The 18641-nt window shown below is 38.4% G+C and overlaps 1 protein-coding gene across 2 annotated transcripts in view; it reads left to right on the forward strand.

Annotated features, from left to right (window-relative positions):
- The first annotated feature begins 701 nt into the window (after positions 1 to 701).
- Positions 702 to 18641, forward strand: part of RSPO3 (R-spondin 3) — a 115964-nt gene continuing 98024 nt past the window's right edge. Inside the window, exon 1 of one of the 2 annotated variants that reach the window (XM_056818732.1) lies at positions 702 to 2011. In XM_056818732.1, the coding sequence (XP_056674710.1) occupies positions 1915 to 2011 (97 nt within the window). In that variant the 5' untranslated portion in view covers positions 702 to 1914. The remainder of the gene's footprint in view (positions 2012 to 18641) is intronic. The other variant, XM_007484517.3, reaches the window with a different exon arrangement.

Genomic DNA, 18641 nt, shown 5'->3' on the forward strand with positions numbered 1-18641 from the left:
CAGTCACTACAGGACTCCTCAATTCCCCTTTCCTTCCCTATCTCCTCCTTTCCTAGACTTTCCTGAATGACAGAGGAAAGGATTATAGATCTCCACATACTGGGAGCAGCTTTCCAAACTTTTATTACCACTCACGCACAAGGAAAAATCCTCCCTAAAGAGTTTCTGAATAGTAGTTGGGGGTAGGGGAGACCTGCAGACAAACTAGCAAGCAGACAAGTAGTCAGAGACAGAAGACAGAAAGAATGATCCAGAAACAAAGAGAAGTGAGGGCAATAGAGATAGAGAAAGGTACAGGGACAGCAACCGAGATTCAAAAGAATGTGGAAGGAATTGCTTGGAGTGAGAGTGAGATGATTAGAGAAAACTACTAGAAGGGAAAAAAAGGCTAAGTTTGGGTGTCTCTTTTTGGGGGATGGGGTGGGGGGAGAACACATGGCATGATAGTAATTCCAAAAGGAATATCTTGAGAACACACCTATCAGTGTCCTTTAACTCCCACCCCCACTCCCTCCCCTCTCCTGATATTTCAAGGCAGAGTAAGCAAGCCACTCAGGAGTACCAGCCCTACGTCCTATTGCAGGCTTATATTCACTTTTGTGGGAGAAAAAAGAAAAGGGAGAGAGGGAGAGGGAAAAAAAAGAAAAAGGACAGACACACACAGAGAGAGACAGAGAGTTTGAAGAAGCAGGAAGAGAGGGAGTACGCAAGCAGAAGGACCCCTGGCCTCAGTATTGACTTCCCGGAGAAGGGTTTAGCTCCTCTCACAGCTCCGTGGCTGCCTTGGGCACTAATCGGGAACGGGATGGGATGGGCGTGGGTTAAATGTGGAATGCAGCCCAACTCTAGGCTGTTGCGATGAGAGGATGAGATGCGTTATCTAGTTCCAGCGTAGGAGCCTCAGTCAGCTGTGACCAGTAACCCAGGCGGTCTTGGCCCCCAGATTCTCCCACCTCTCACCCCACTGGCGGAGGCTGCCCTCCATCTGGGGTGGGACTTTGTTTCGCATCCACTCTCCACCCTCTCCTTTGAATTTTTACTGTTATTTAATTTGTAGCGCGTCTCAGTCAATCCAGGGATGCTCCACCGGAGCCCGGAGCCCCAGAGCCCCAAAGGCGCCTCTTCCCTTCCTTCTGCCAAGTAACATCGCCTGTACTTTTCCAGATCCCTCTTTCCCTCTTGAAATTGAAAGTTCTTGAGGTCGCTCAGGGTTGTTGCTCCAGCAGTTTCCTTCCCCGCCCCCCTTGCTCCCCCCCTCCCCCTCCACTCCCCCTCCCCTATGGGGTACTCCCGGGAGCCCTGCAGAAGACTGGTGAGGCTCCTGCAAGCGAGCAGCAGTAGGAGTTTAAGATCTTCACGCCAAGAGCGCCTTATGGCAACTAGGGCTGTGACCGAGGTGCTGAAGGCAAGTGCTGGAAGCAGAGGAAGCAACAGCCACCACCGCGCCAGGCAGAACACTCTCAGCCGTGGATACAGAGCCTGAAGCGCCGCCGCAGCCGCTGAAGCCGCCGCCTCGTCCTGCCCCCAGACCTCAGCCCCCAGACCTCAGCCCTTGGGATCGCCGCCTCCTCGCAACATGCTACCTGCAGCTGCCTCAGCGTGGCCGCTCTCCTCTTTTGGACCCCTCTCCCGCCTTCATGACAGCTCTCCTCTAAGATTCGCCGGACTTAATTGCTCGGACAATTTGAAAGTGCAATAATTGATATCTCTCCTTCCCACCCACTTCGCTTCATTTTCTTCATCTCCCTTAATCATCATCGCCACTGTCGGATCTGAGCTGAGAAGTCACTCAGCTGTTTTGGTTATATGCGTGCTTATCTATAGTATATCTTTATCTATATTTAATAATCAACAACAAAATTAACAACCAAAAAGACAAGGGGGGAAAGGAAGAGACACTATTACCGGGTTACTATGCACTTGCGACTGATTTCTTGGTTTTTTATCATTTTGAACTTTATGGAATACATCGGCAGCCAAAACGCCTCCAGGGGAAGGCGACAGCGAAGAAGTAAGTGTGACTTTATTGTATGTATGTACTTGTGCCAAGCCTGGCTGTTCACCTGTCGGGCTGCTCTGAAATGAATCTTTCCATCCTTCCCCCCCACCTCCCGCTCCCGCCCCCGCCCACACCATACCTGCTTGAAGAGGTAGCAGACAGTGTTTTAAACGTATAACTGTGACTTGCTTTCGCCCTCCTTTCCCTTTCCTTTCTCTTCCTTTCAGTGGGGTACACTCTGACCCCAGAGATAACGGAGCTGGGGGTGAGAGATTTCTACTGCGGTTTCCCCCGCCCCCATCTTAACATTCACTTCTCCAGCAAGTTTCACCTCCTCATAAAACTCGCCATTCTTTAAAGCTGGGGAGCCTACACATTTGTTCGCCCCCTCTTGGACAGAGGGTCTTTGGCCTTTCTCTGAGAGAATAATTTTTATTGGATCCTTCAACCCCAGGCAACTTGGCCCCTCTTGCTGCTCTCCAAGACTGGTGAGTAAATTTCTTAGAGCCCCCTGAAATGCTCGTCTTCCCAAAATCCCGATTGCCCTTGAACTTCATCTTGTCCTGAGCATTTACAACTATTATTGCCTACTGCTGCCTTAGGAGGATGTTAGAACGCAGCAGGGCCGAGAATAAGAGGCTATAGCGGGCAATGGAGTTCTTTGCCTTCGATCAATTGTGAGGATAGAACCTTTCCCGCTGGCCTCAGAAATGGAAACTAGGAGTGAGAAAAATCCAGAAAGATCATTCAGAGTATTGGTAATACAGTTTCCACTAAATCCAAACGTCCTTCTGGGTAAATAGAAAGACCTTAAGAAAGGGCTTGGGACAGTCCAGTGGGGTCTGGGACAAACATTGATACACTCTAGTCAGAGCTATGCCTTTAAACCATTCTCTTTTTAACTCTGAACCAGGAGCAAATCAAGCTTTCCTTAGTTTTCCCCAGCCCTTCCAAGCACAGTAAAACTGACAGAGGATTTTTAACCCAGAAGCAACCCCCAGCACCTTATCTCCACTGCTTGTTCTGACCCTACTCCTTTCTTTCCTCCTTAAAAACTTCCTAGGCTGGCCACTTTGCCGGGCAGTCCCAGCTCTAGATTGCTTAAAGCCTCAGCTTTGCGAAGGTTCCAACACTGAGAGCCAAGCTCACTGTGACTAGGAGCATTCCATAAAGTCAATCCGTCTGGGGTCTGAAAGGTGACGCCTTCCCAGAGTTAGAAAGAATATGAGAGAGAACAGTCATGCCTTCTCTTAATTCCTCCTCCCTTTACCCCGACCAGGTTAATAGCATTTCTGCAAACGGGCCAGTTTCAAGTCCTCAGTACTTCTCTCTCCAGACTAGGAGTTGGAAGGAAGAAGAGAGCAGAAAGAAGAGAGATGAAAGAAAGAAATCTACTAAATATTTTCATCTGTAGTTTAGGTAGATGGAGACTTTTGCCCCTGAGCCCAAAATCTACCCTTTTCTCCCGACTTCCCCATGCTCATTGAATCCATTTTCCCTGGAGGGTAGAACCAATAGGATGTAGTTACCAACCTCTCCTCCTTCTCCGCATCCCCCTCCTCCTCCTCTCCCTGAGTTCCTGTCTCCCTTCAGGAACACTTCTCCTCTAGTATTTTTGCCCTGAGAATCTCTAAGAGAGGGCTGGAGGAGGTCAACGTGGAAGAGAAAATACTGACTTGTTTTTTAATTCGGATTTGGAAATCGCTTCATGGACCAATGTTTGTCTCTACCCCTTCCACAGTGCCTAACGGTCCCCCTGAAAGCTTCCTTTGTATCGTTTGCCTCGGGCACACAAGGTTTGATTCACCTCGAAATTGCCTTTTAAGAAACAGCTCAGCAAGAACGCCAGGGGCTTGGGCCCTGCCTTCTAGGCTCTCGGCTCACTTAGCAGGGGGCAGGAGGGACTAAGTTAAACATGTCAGGGCATCCGATTTATTATCCTTGGCCACTGAATGGTTTGTATTCTTCATAGCTTCCCACCCACTCCTTTTAACCCCTGGCCCGGCGGCAGACGAACAGGAGAGGCGGCGGCTCAGGGCTCCAGCAGTGCCCTCTCACCGCTGTCAATCACCACCCTCCCTTCCCCCAAAGAAAGCAAGCAAAGTCGAGTTTAGTCTGAGCTTGATAAGTAAAGGAAAGCGGGTACAGGGCTACTTGTGCTTCTATGGAACACCCATCACCACCCAACCAATTCCATCCCACCCACTGAAAGTAAGCACTAGTAAACTGAGTAGCAGTCTAGAGTCCCAACTTGCATGCTGAACAATTAGCTCCAATCTCGAAAAAGGGTTCTTGGAGGGGACCAGTCAGTCAGTAGCCTTGAAACACATGGGGGTTTCTCCTAGGGCTGCCTCAGGTCACTAACTTAGATAGGAAAATGAGGGAAGGTGGAGTTCGTAGAAACAATATGATGTCCACTCCGGCTTCACAAACTGGGTCGAGGCAACCCTTCTATCATTCCAGGAATTACAAAGTGCGACTGTTTTTCCACAAGGTAATTTCACCTGACTAGCATCTTCTGCTTAAGGTACAGTTCGTGTTCCGCTGAGCAGGCTATGCAAGAGGCTAGAAGACGAAATTTTTATGTGTGATATGGTCCTTGGGAATTGGGAGGTGCGGGTGGGGAGACAGAGGGAAAAACTCGCTCAGAAAACTTCCATACTCTGCTGTTTCCAATTCCCTCTCCGCACCTTATTCTGCTTTTGCGTGACTGTTTGCTGGGCTCCAATACTGTGGAAGGTGCGACCCCTTGTGTTCTCTGCGGAGACAGACAAGATGCTGTATGCAGGTGCAGTACAGAACTTTGGAGGATGAGCAAAGAAAGGGTGAGAGAAGAAAGGGAAGACACCTTTTGGAAATAAGGAAACCCAAAGCCAAATACTGTATACAAATTTTAGTGGCGACATCTTAACAAACAAGCGTATTATTTGGAAACAAGTTGGTGTCTGCCTTTCCCCTAGTTAGGGTCTTGGAAAAGATTTGCCCATTTTAAACAATGGACCCCGAGGAAGTGAACAAAGAAAAGACACAGGTTGACCAGACAGTCATCCTAAAGATAGCCAAAGTATAACATTCAGGCCTGTTTTCTCCAGCTTCGAGATAAAAGAGTTACTCTTTCGGTAAGATTATTAGCATTCAGCCCAAGTCACCCTCAGATAAGGAGAGTTGTGAATAGAAAAATGAGAGTAAAGATAATTTCTTTTATTCAATTTTTCTTTTTATTTCTCTTCCAATTGTCTAGCATCTTCTCAGTCAACTCACTTACAAAATGGCTCCTTCTAAGTATTAAATATTTCCAAGCAACTTTAACAAGGAATATTATAAAAATATAAAATCTAATAAATGTGAGCTTTATTGGAAAACATCCATTTTACTCCCCACCCCCACCTAATACAAAAGAATAACCTGATTTCCTCCTTTTAAAATATTATCATTTTAACAAGAGCTAAGAAGTTTGGTAAAAGCGCAGTGAGTTATAAGTAAACATATAAGTGATTTCTTTCTTTTTATCTGTTTGGATTTATTTGCCAGGAAGAAATGACAACTTGGATTTAATCTAAAAATTAATAACAATACCATTCTTAAGTCTCAATAAAATAATTAATATTGATTTATAAAATGATTTTAGGCACTGGTTGCAGATTCCAAAGCTTTGGTTTGCAATTCAAAGGTCCTATACAACAATTCCAATATTTCAGCTTGGATAAATCACTTGGCTTCTCTCTGTTTCAGTTTTTTACCCAAGACATAAGCTGTGAGGATTATTAAGAAAGAAATTTGATGGTCTTATCAGGAAGGAAAAAAGAGAAAATGTACAAACTCCCATTTATTCCAATATTCCGATGATAATCGGAATTAGTAATACAGAACAAGTAATTAAATAATTAGTAATACAAAACAAGTATTACTAATCAATTAAGCAGAATAATTAATAGATCAGTGATGACTTTTTAAAGAACTTGGTCAAAGAAAAAACATTAACACTAAAATATATAATATACATAGTGATCTTACTTTCATAATTCAGATATTATTGTAGGATGCTGCCATGTTTAAGTAATAGTGCAGAAAAATTTTTTTGATTACCAATCAGTTACCTGGATTCCAGAAAAGCAAAAATTTCTCATACTCAATAACATTTTGGAAATTATATAGGTTTTCATCAAATAGAAGATAATCATTTTAATGTTCCCATCTTGTCTAGCCCAATTTATAGAATGAAAAACACATTTAAAAAAGGAAAATCTGAATTAAAGGACAATTCATTTTAATATTGAGGAAATAATTTTGTATAATCATTAAGTAACTTCATACTAGTGTGTAAGAATTATGCTCTGTCATTGTTCTAGGTATTGAATAGTTTATATACACCTAATAAATTTTTTGGTGATTAGGTTGCTAAAAGGTTTTTCTAACAATTCATGTGAATCATAAATGTACCCATCATGTATTTTTATTCTTGTGCCTTTTCTTTTTCCAGAATCAGTTTGAATGTTGTTTGATAATATAATTCTATTACTAAATGTTTCTACCTTCAATCATAGTCCAGTTCTAGAGGGAACTGGATTTAGTGACAGAGTCAAGTGCAAACTGTTCTAGGAAAAAGCACATTTTGGCATATTTTATAAATTTTGTAAATCAAACCCACAAAACCAATTTTATATGTTGCAATATCCATAAAAGCAATAGACAAAAGACATTTAATTGTTTGAATCATATCTTAATCATCATTCTAATATTTGGGTCATTTCTGAGTTATTGCTTTCTTCCATCATTTTTTATCTTTTGTTTATTACTTTTATATAAACTCTCTACTTAAAATATCAGAAATGGTGATGGTGCTGCCATTTTAGTCCCACGTTACTGTAAGTAAACCAATGGGGAATACAGGAAAGAATGTGAAACAGATTTACTATTAACATTTCAACATTTCTTTAAGGATGAAATATGAACAGTATTTCCATTAGCATGTGGTAAAGCTTGTTACAACATTCTTCCATCAAAAGTTTCCCATCTGTAACATTCAACAAATTTGGCCCCCAGAAAACATGGCAAAGAAATTTCACTATATAATAAAATTTAATTTTAAGATTAGCATAGGAAAACTCTAGCTACAATGGTTCCATAAAATGAATTTATTGGGCAGTTCATCGCTTTAGACAATTTGAGCCCATAGAGAGACCTCCAGCTTGTTTCGACATTCTTAAAATCTAACAGGATATGTAGCCAAATGCTTAATCTTACAAAAAGTACCAGAGTTATTTTTGACCCTAAGCAGAGGGCACAGGAGTCTTTGAAAGACCATTCACCATCTCCAAATTTGTGACTAAATATAATGTAAGGTATCTGTCAAAATCAAACTATTCTGGATACAGTGCACTACTAAGTAGGATCTTTCCACTTTTGCAGTTTTCCTCCATCTAAATATTGCATATTGGACAATGAACTGACTTCTCCCTCCCCCCTAATTCACTACTCATTCTATTTCCCCACCTCCTTCCCACTCACCTCCCCACACACATACACCAAAAAAAAAAAAAAAAATCCATCAAATATCCTTTCCCAAATAGTGAATTCTTGAAATACCATCAGGGTGGGTATTGAGTTTCATGAAATGCAAGAGTCAACTTTAGTTACCATTAGGAAAACATCATTCAATTTTGAGAGCATGGTAAGGATCAGGCAGGACAGTGTGTTGAAATTACATATTACACTTGGTTAGGATGGTTTCCTTGATTAACACTGCATTCTATACTGACATTCTTTGTCTAATAGCACTCCAGTTTTCTAAAATTTGCCAAGGATTAACTTCTAGGGGAGCATTGTAAAAATGCATAAAAAGAAATTGCTTTTGCCAGTTAATACTGGAGAAAGAATGTGATCTTCTTTCCTTGTGACTAGTTTGCAAAATTTCAAATTACATTATTTTAAAATGAACATCTGTTGGGATATGTATATATATATATATATATATATATATAATATGCATATGTGTGTGTTTTGAAATGCCTTGCTTTATCATCTTGCAAATATACCTTGAGGAAATTGAGAATATATAAAATACACATTTGAAAAAAAAGGTGCTACTTCTTTCCCTATTTAATGTATTCAGCCTATGGGATCTTTCCATTCAGGAATATTTCAGGCATTCTTACTCTCTGACCATCAACCAGTCATACTGAGAAGAATGGAATGTTCCATTCTGGGACATTGTGGGGGTGTTCTGAATGTTTAACCTCTGATTGCCATTGAGTGCTAGGAAATCCTGTTTTCTGCTTCAAAGGTTTCATCTACATGAGACTGTCAAGCAAAATACCTGAATTCTTTTCACATAAGAAGAGCTTGAATAATTTCAAAAATTCAATTTTTAAAGTATGGTTGCAGGTGCCTCTTATCTGATAAGAACATTTCTGTCTTATTTGTAATCTTGGCATTGAACCTAGTCACCATCTGCTGTTACTACAAGGAATTCTGCTGAAAATTATTCCAGAAAATTTCAGTGGTTCTGAACAGCACACATGCCCAATTACAACAATGCTTTGAAACTCATACATAGGTTTAATATAAGAGGCAACCAGCTCTCATAAAATGTTATCTTGTTAGTGTGAAGTCCCATATTGCCTTTAAGACACTGATGTAGATCAAGCATCTGTCTCTGCTTTACTGAAGACATTAGACCATAGAGAAGTTAATTGAGAGAATGCTTTGTGTCATCAAAATAGCTCAGAACTGTGAACAAGGAGACCAGAGTTCTGGTCTTAGCTCTGCTACTAACTATAAAAACTAGATCAAATTAAATCACTCTTTGATCTGTTAACTGGTCAATAAAATAAGAGGTTTAGTCTATAGCATCTCCTGTCTTCAAAATCCAAAAGCTGATGATTCTAATTTCTTAGTGATCCATAAGCATTGAAAAAGAGAATAAAATGATCCTTATCCAATTTCCCTATCCAACATACCTAGACCCATTTAACAGTGTAACTGAAGATTACTTATTTTTATGAAATGTGTATGTGTACAAAGCACATTCATTATTCACTAGCTCATCCCTTAATGAGAGTTAGTATGACTATCAAGTGGCAAAAGTATGACAGTGGTGGCATTTTGCCTCAGCTCCAATCTGGAGTTTAGTTCTATGAAAGTAGAGTTAAACACCTGTTAGAAATGTGTTCCAGAACTAGTGTTCATTTATTCACTTTCTTAGGAATGGGGTTGAGTAAGTCAACCTTGACCCTCCTCTTCTATACAGTGACAAACAGAAGAAGCCACCAAGAGGCAAACCTGTCCTTAGGAAATGCACAATCTGGAGAACACTTCCCTGATCCTTAGAGACCACAATGGCTGGAAACCAACTGAGAAGGAGCAAGGAGGTTTACTTCTTCCCCCTCTACCATCACCACCCTGCACTCACCACTACAATGATCTGATCAACCTTATGAGAATGCAAATTATCAAACCTTACTTCTTTCCATTCTACCAAAGATTGTTCTTGAGTCTCCCCTTTTACAATGTAAATATACCAGAGAGAAGTCAAATATTAAATCTTAATTAGCTAACATCAATGAGCATTTAATTTGGTACTTTGAAAGATCTTTGGTTTCCAAGAACATCATGATCCCTTTTATCTTCTCATACTATTTGTCTTTAAATATATATATATATATATATATATATACACACACACACACATATCTGTATATATATATCCTATATGTTATTTGTAGGGAAGGCCATCCTATATTCATGTTAATAGGAGCTACTATTCCTGGTTTTTGTGATCCCATAGGTGCTTTGAGACCTGTTTCTTCTATCCCTACCCTCCTCACCTTCCTACCCCAGCAGAAGGAGAAGGAGAAATCATAGGACTGTTTCAGATTAAAGAAGAACTTGCCCTCATCTGTGAGAACACTGACTCTATATTCCCATGAAGGGTAATAGAGCTACTTGCCTTCTTACCTTTGGGAAATACAACTCCCAAGAAATAAATCTATACTCAAGAAGTACTAAAATGCCCAGCATGGGGACTCTCCCCTTCTCTCATTGAGTTTTAATACAAAACTCTCAAGGAAATAGAATTCGAATCACCAACCATGATTAATCATAAAATCACCAAAACCTGGAATAAGAGAATTAGAAGGAACCTTAAAGGTCTAATTCAATGCCTTCATTTTATAGATGAATAAACCAGAGAGGTTATGACACTTACCCTAGGTCACACAAAAATTAAAGGCAGAAAGAGGAAGTATTCATCTTTTTCCTATAACCACTGCCCATGGATCTAGCCACCAACTGGAGGAAGAAAAGAAGGAAAACAATCATCTATAAATCCTTAGTATATGCCAGGCATTAGGTTAAGTGCTTTACAGATAACATCTCAATTTGATCCTCACAGCAACTTTGGGAGGTAGGTGCTTTTATTATTCCCATTTTACAGATGAGAAAACGAAGCAGGCAGAGGTTAAGTGACTTGTCTAGGTTGATACCACTAGTATGTATCTGAGTCTGGATTTGAACCTGACTCCAGGCCTGTGCTCTAACCACTATGGCAGCTAGAGATCTAAGTCATAATTTGCCTTTTTTGTAATCCCACTGCAACTGTTCTCTGATCTTACCTCTTGTCCTCTAGTGGTCCATATAATTAATTCTATCCTAGAACTTTATAATTCAGTTAGCTAATTATAATAACTTGAATCAATACTTACAGGAAGTGACTTTTGAGTTCATCTATTCCATCTTCTTCATATGACAGATAAAGAAACTGAGGCAGAGTGGTGATATAAGTTATCTCAATCTATATTTCTTAACTCCTAAAATAATGTTCTTTCTGAATGATATGAGGCAATCAATTTAAACAAGAACAGCTAAAACAGCCCCTTGGATTATTTCTGTCCTTTACACTCTGTTATAAACCACTCTACCCACAAACCCTCAGGAAACACTTGATATTCCAGACCGACTATCCATGAATTTGGAATTGGTGAAAGAAGAGGTCCCACACCTCAGCCTGTTGCTGTTTCCTGGCTGGGCAAGGGGAAAAGAAGGATATTGTCATCTTTAGTAAATAAATGGAAAGAAGAGGGGAGAGAGAAAGACTAGCGAAAAACCCAATTGAATTTAATAAATTAGGCTGTGCATTACATAGAGTTCTAGACTGGGAGTTAGGAAGACTCACATTTCAATGTTTAAATCTGGCTTCAGGCACTTATTAGCTATGTGACCCTGGGCAAATATTTAAGTTTACCTCGGTTTACTCATCTGTAAAATGAACCAGAGAAGGAAATGGCAAACCACTTCATTATCTTTGCCAAGAAAACTCCAAATAAGGTCATGACTGAAAAATGACTGAGTAACAAAGAACTGCTGAATCATTTGTCATAGATTATACAAATGATGAGGAAAATTGAGATTACATAATGTGTTTAAGATTGGAAATCACTTTATATAAACTGTTGCATCTATCTTCACAATAATTTTGTGAGGTTGGTTACTATGAATGTTATTATCCCCAGTTTACAAATAGAAAATTAAGCCTCAGGAAAGTCGAGTGACTTACCTATCATCAGTAAGAATCTATAGCAGGTTTCTAATCCAGGAAGGAACACATCTGTTTTCTGAACCTTAGGTTATATGTCTAAGCAATGAGAAAGACTTTGTGAAACTTTCAGAAAGAACCACTCTTCATATAATTATTAATTATAATAATTAATTATAGCAAGTCAAATAATTAATTATAGCAAGCAGGACTCTATCTTGACTTATTTACTACTTAATGTTCCTTTTAACTTTTATGCTTTTGGGTTATCTAAATGATAGAAAGATGGAAAAATGATGCTTGCTAGGATTTTGAGTCACAATATCATCTACCAAGTCCTAAGAAAATGAAGATTATCATTCAAAGTTTCCTGTTAACAGGGAGCCATTATATGAAATTCATTTATTGAGAGAGTTTTATACAAAAATAATTCTAGCTGCTTGAGGCAGGGCTAGGGTAGGAAGATAAGAAAGATAGTCAGACCCCCTATTATTTTTCTCATATGTCATCTATTCCTTCCAGGCATTTCCAATCAAGTATTTTACAGTATTTTCATCGTACAAGATATTTGAAAAAATGAGATGATAAAGCACAAGCTTGCATAAACTACAGATACTGGTACATTTTTTAAAAATCATTTCACTTGGATATAGGACAAATGGCCTTTTCCTGTTTTGAAGAGGAACTTTGACTTAATGTTGGAATGGAGTCTTAGAGATATTCAAAATCAATTCAATCCTCTCATTTTTTCAAGTAAGAAAACAAAGACATAGAGAAGGGAAATAATATGATTAAGATTACATACCTAGAAAGGAGTTGGGCCAGGATTCAGACCCAGGTCTTTAGCCTTCAAAATAAGAAGGATTCTACTTCCAAAAGTAGAGGGGTCACAAAATGGGTCTATCTATTTCTCCAGCACCTGTGCCCCACCTCCTCTTTGTTGATTTTGTCTAACCCCAATTCCTTTCCAGTCTTATAGATGTCCTACCATTTCACTCCTTCTATCCAAAAGAAACCATATTTTCAAAACTTGCCTTTTTCTTTACCTAACTTCTTCTAAGAGTTTGACTTGGATTTGGATTTCACACCATAGAACAAATATAGAATCACCCTAAAACACATTACTACATGTGAATATAAACTGCAGTTATATACTAAATTCTCTCTCACACATAGAAATGTCTACAGAAAACTAGCTGGTAAGCATATTTATAATTATACCCCAATACAAAGCACATTCCTCAGAGTAAATGGTAGCACGGAGCCCCGTTTTATAACCACATGACATAAACCACTACCACACAATATAAAATAACAGAAGTTGCAAGCTGCTTTTTTTAGAACATTATTTTCTTAACATATGCTTAATAGATTGGCAAAGAAAAGAGCAGCAAGTTTCTTTCCCATTATGGCTTGTCTTCTCATCCACCTTTACATATTGGTTGCAAAATTATTCAAAAGTCTATACTAATGATTTCTTTCAAATATATAATAAAAGATGCCCAATGTTCTTTAAATTTTGTTTTTCTAATTCAGTCCTTTTCAATAAACATGCTTAAATTATTTGTACTTTACCTTAACCATTTCACTAGATACTATCCTTACCTTTAAGGAGTTTATATTTGAAACCAATAATGATTATTTATGTACTGTTTATTTCATCAAAGTATAGATAGAGAATAGATAGATATATGGATAGATAGAAGACAAATGGATAGATGAGAGGCAGAGAGATAACTAAACGATAAATAGTTTAGATAGATAAATAGAGAGATAGACATAGGTATGTAGGTAGATAGATGATAGACACAGACAGACAGACAGACAGACAGACAGACAGATAGATAGATAGATAGATAGATAGATAGATAGATAGATAGATAAACAGACATAGGTATGTAGGGAGGTAGATGATAGACAGACAGATAGACAGGTAGGTAGGTAGAGAGACAGACAAGACATAGGTATGTAGGTAAATAGATGATAGACTGATGGACAGGTAGATAGGTAGATAGATGATGGACAGACAGATAAGTAGATAGATGACAGACAGACATATAGACAGACAGGTAGAAGATAGATAGATAGATAGATAGATAGATAGATAGATAGATAGATAGATAGATAGATAGATGGCCTGGGCCTATAATTTCTTTTATATGTGTAGAATTTCCAGGTAAGAACAAATTCTTCAACCAGTTTAGACTAACATGTACTCTGAAATTTATAATCTTAGAGAAATGCCTAGAGTGCTGAGAGATTAAATGACTTGCTCAGGATCATACACACAGTGTGTTTGAGAGGGAAGGCTTAACTCACATTTTCTTGGCTCTGAGATCACCTCTTTATCTAACACAACTCTTTCTATCTCCATGTCTGTATCTGGCTCACATATTTGTGTAAATATGTATGAGTAGGTATGTGTATATATGCATATGTACACATATGTATATTTATACATATATACATTAAAGGATGAACATTGTTTTAGTTTTATATATGAAGATATTAAAACATCAGTGAAATTAAATGGCTTGTCCAACATGACAAAGAGGGTTAATAGATAGTTTAGACAAGACCAAAACTCAGTTATCTCTCTTAGCTCTCAACTTATCTTCTTGAACCACAATGTACATTGACTAATTGAATAAAATGAATGTGATAAAATTGAAATATTGTTGAAGCATTATTAAATGTGAAATTGAATCTTACAGGCTAGGAGAATTCAAGGTCCTAGACTTTAGATTCTTATTAATATGAATTTGGAACAAGAAATCCTCTTCATTCACTTGGACCAAGGGCCCTGATCAAATATAAGTTCCTGGAGGGCAGGAACTATTTAATTTTTTGTCCTCATTGAAACTTTATAATCATACTAATTCCACCTACTCTGAAGGGTGCTCTAAAAGAGAATATCTGACTTAGGAACTGGCATGGGGGGGTGAATCTCCTTTTAGGAACAGGAAACAAAACTCTTCTATATAAATTTACCACTAGAGTAGACTACTAGGTTTTTACTTTATCCAGAGAAGATATTTTGATGATTCCTGACATCTGTGTTGTTATTCAGTCATTTCAGTTGTTCCTGATTCCATTTGGGTTTTTCTTGGCAAAGATACTGGAGTGGTGTGCCATTTCTTTTTCTAGTTTATTTTACAAATGAAGAAACCAAGACTGGATTTGAACTCAGAAAGATGAATCTCCCTGACTTTAGGCCTAGTACGCTATCCACTGCTTTATCTAGTCACCCTCTGAAATCTTTAAGTTAGAGTATTCTGATTGAAGCACTGATGCCTGTAGCTTTGTCAGAGCTCATTCTTAATGATCACATCAATCAATACGTTATTCATTCCCACCCTATAAATCAAAATCCACATACAGGGTATCCATACAATTTTAAGCATTATAGATTTAATAGCATAAAACTGCAATAAGACTTTTGGGCCACCTTGTGTACTTTATCACTTTGTCACATTGTCCCACAAATTCTCCATAGAGGATCTATCCAATATCCTAGTTACCTTCCTCTAGATATTTTTTTAATCATGTGGATATGAATGCAACACTTTGGGCTACCTATCCCAATCATCTCTTCTCCTAATCAGTCATGATTTTGGGATATATAAAAATTATAGGTCCACTTGCAAAAAAAAAACAACAACTAAAATAAACATACAGCCTCAGAATAAGATAGTATATGATAAATGAATAGTTCATATCATTTAAGACATATAGTAATTTAGACCACTTTTGATTGGAATCATCACAGAAGTTTTTAGAAAGGGGACATGTCAGGAAGTAGAATTTTTTTAAAACCCTTACCTTCTGTCTTGGAATCAATACTGTGTATTGGTTCCAAGGCAGAAGAGTGGTAAGGGCTAGGCAAAGGGGGTCAAGTGACTTGCCCAGGGTCACCCAGCCTAGAATTGACTGAGGTCAGATTTGAACTTAGGACATCCCATGTCTAGGCCTGGCTCTCAATCCACTGAGCTACCCAGCTGCCCCCTCAGGAAGTAGATTTTTAAAATAACAATAGTCAGTGCCCCCTATGTGTTTAAAATTTTAGGATTTGGCTTCAGAAGAGATCTCTAATATCATCTAGTCCAAATTCCCTTCCAATTCTTTTTTTATTAATTTAAATCCTTACCTTCCATCTTGGAATCAATACTGTGTATGGGCTCCAAGGCAGAAGAGTGGTAAGGGCTAGGCAATGGGGGTCAAGTGACTTGCCCAGAGTCACACAGCTGGGAAGTGTCTGAGGCCAGATTTGAACCCTGGACCTCCCGTCTCCAGGCCTGGCTTTCAATCCACTGAGCCACCCAGCTGCCCCCCTTCCAATTCTTATGTTTCATACAATACTTATATATACTCAGACCCACAATATACATAAAGACACTTGATGACAAAAAAAGACACTTGATGACACTACAAATATATAGAGCTAACCTTGGAGTCATAAAGACATGAGTTTGAATCTCAACCAATTTCTTTGTTACTAATAGGTATAAGTAACTTTATTTCTCTGTTTCAGATTCCTTATTTGTACATTAAAAATAATAACTGAAGTCTAACTCACAGTTTTGTTTTATGGTCAAATGAGATAAGGTGTGTCAAGCACTTTGGAAACCTTAAGGAACCATTATTATAATTTATCAAAATGACTCACTTTTAAGTAAAGCTGATTGGTAATGATGCCATTCTTCATTATGTAGGTTATCATCTTTCCTACCTTCCATCTCCCATCTCTGCCTGTTCATCACAACACTATTATAAGTAACATCATAACACTAGAAGACTAACCATCTGAAAAAGCCCTCAAGAGCCTATGCTTCACTGTTAAAATCAGAATGTCATGGTCCACATATTGCTGTTGTTACATTCATTAGCTTTTAATTATAGTTGTTATAAAGGTTAATGATTTGGAAACTCCATGCATTAGACTTAGGATAAGGAACCAGTGCTGCACGAATGCCCTGATAGAATCTGAAAAAGATGAGAGGATCATTCTATTCTTTCCCATTTTAACATATGCCGTGTCCCTTTTCCCTCTTTCTCCTCCTTTCCTCTTCAATCAACAATCTATATATGTTTTTCATCTCTCTGCTATAGTCAAAACACTGTGTTGCATATTTATCTTCTTATCACTCCTTTTGCCCTCTTCTTCCACTTTCTCTTGTCATAGAATCAACAAAGTTTGAGAGTTTTCAGGCACCTCAGCAGCCATGATCCAATCTAGGTCCTTCTCCTATAAGATTTAATCTTAGTTTTCATTCAGCTCCATTGGGTAATACTCATGGATAAGGAAGTTATTGACCCTTACTTCAGAATTGCTATAGAATTACATAATTTAAATGAAACTTTAAGATTGCAGTAACTCCACTTACTCCAAGGTGTAACTTAAAAGAGAATATTTCATTTAGGATTTAGCATGTGGGAAAAGCCCGTTTTATTTTTTTAAGTTAAAAATTAAAATTCCTCTACATAAATTTACCACCACAGTAGACTACCTACTTTTGTCCAGAGAAGCTAAGTTTATGTCTTCGTGATGTCTGACCAAATAAGTAGCAGATTATTTCTGACTAACACACTGGTAATGGTAACTTTCACTCAAAGCTCATCCTTACTGAGCCAATAAGATAATATCTCAAATTTAAGCATGGCTGTTGTAAAATGACAATTGTTGACAATCATTAAGATTGTTCAAGGATCAGACAACAAGAGAGGGCGTAGGCTATTGTGCCAAGAGATATGATGTGGACAAAGAGAAGTTTAAAATATAAAGCTATAATAGAGGACACCCTTATGTATTAAAAGAGCATTGCTTATCCATATGGCATTTCCTAGCACACACTCAAACTGATAGATTGATCTCAGTTCCATAGTCTGAAAAATAGGTGAGGAGGGGGAGAAAGAGCAAAGAATACATAGAACAGCATGATAGTGGATGGAACAGATTGAGTTTCACTGGAAAAATACAAGCTTGGGATAGGGGAGTAGATGACATGGGATGGATTGTGCTTTATATTTAATGAGACAAAGGAAAGAGTGGGAGGAAAGGGGGCCATTGTGGATGTGGAATATGAACATATTTCAGCTATTACTATAAAGACTATAAACAACATCTATTGTTTTTTTTAAATCTGTGTATTTAAGGAAAATCAGTGTTTCTTATTTTATCTTATCCAAGAGAATAGTGATATGCTACAAATATACCCTTCAAAGGGATGCCAGGACTTCTCAAAGAAAAGGGTATTTATTCCATTTTGTGTGTTCTAAAGTCTCTAGCTTCCAAACCTATTTGGGAATTAGGTGAACTAGTAGAAATCATAGTTTTAACTTTTAAGTTATTTCAGTGAGTTGTTTGAGGGTAGATGGTTTCTCATGGGTTCTATCCTTTTTTTCTTCATTATTTACTCTTCCTTGGATGCTTATCTTCTCAACTCAGTCTTTTATTTTATTTTATTTAGTCCTTGAATGATTTTCAATGCCTTGTCACCAACAAGGAAAAGCTCCCTATAAAGGTCAAACCTAATGCTGAGAAGGCCCCACTTTAGGATTCGGGGGCCCCAGTGAATTACAATAAGACAAAATCCCAGGAGCCCAATTGCCAAAAAGTAATTAGGTTGGGAGAAACACAGACTCAACTCCTGGGAAGAGAGACTGGTCACAGCAGGCTGAAGCCACTGCCCTGCTGTTGCCAGACTTAGTTGTTTCCCCTTCAGGATTGGATAAAATCATCCAAGCTACAGAGCACAGGAAGTCCATCAGAAAACAATGGCTTTTCCACCAATTTTTTTTCCTCAATGGCTTATTCACGCAGGGCATGTAACACATGAATATAGACCACCAATACGTGCTTGGTTCCTTTCATTTCTATCTTGTAAACTACCTTGTCTGAATCTATTAGTGGAAACACACACATACACATAGAGAGCACCCATGATGTCATTGTTGCCGTTTCTTTTCCTCCCTTCCTAAACAAATGAAAAGCACTTGAGGAATTCAGTCTCATTTCTCTATAAAAGAAGTATCAAGGGAGGGAAGGGAAGTAATCTCATGTAAGTATGCCTAGATGAAACCAATTGTAATTGTCTTTAACACCAAGAAATA

The sequence above is a fragment of the Monodelphis domestica genome, chromosome 2, assembly GCF_027887165.1.
Source record: "Monodelphis domestica isolate mMonDom1 chromosome 2, mMonDom1.pri, whole genome shotgun sequence".
In the NCBI taxonomy this organism is placed as follows: Eukaryota; Metazoa; Chordata; class Mammalia; order Didelphimorphia; family Didelphidae; genus Monodelphis; species Monodelphis domestica.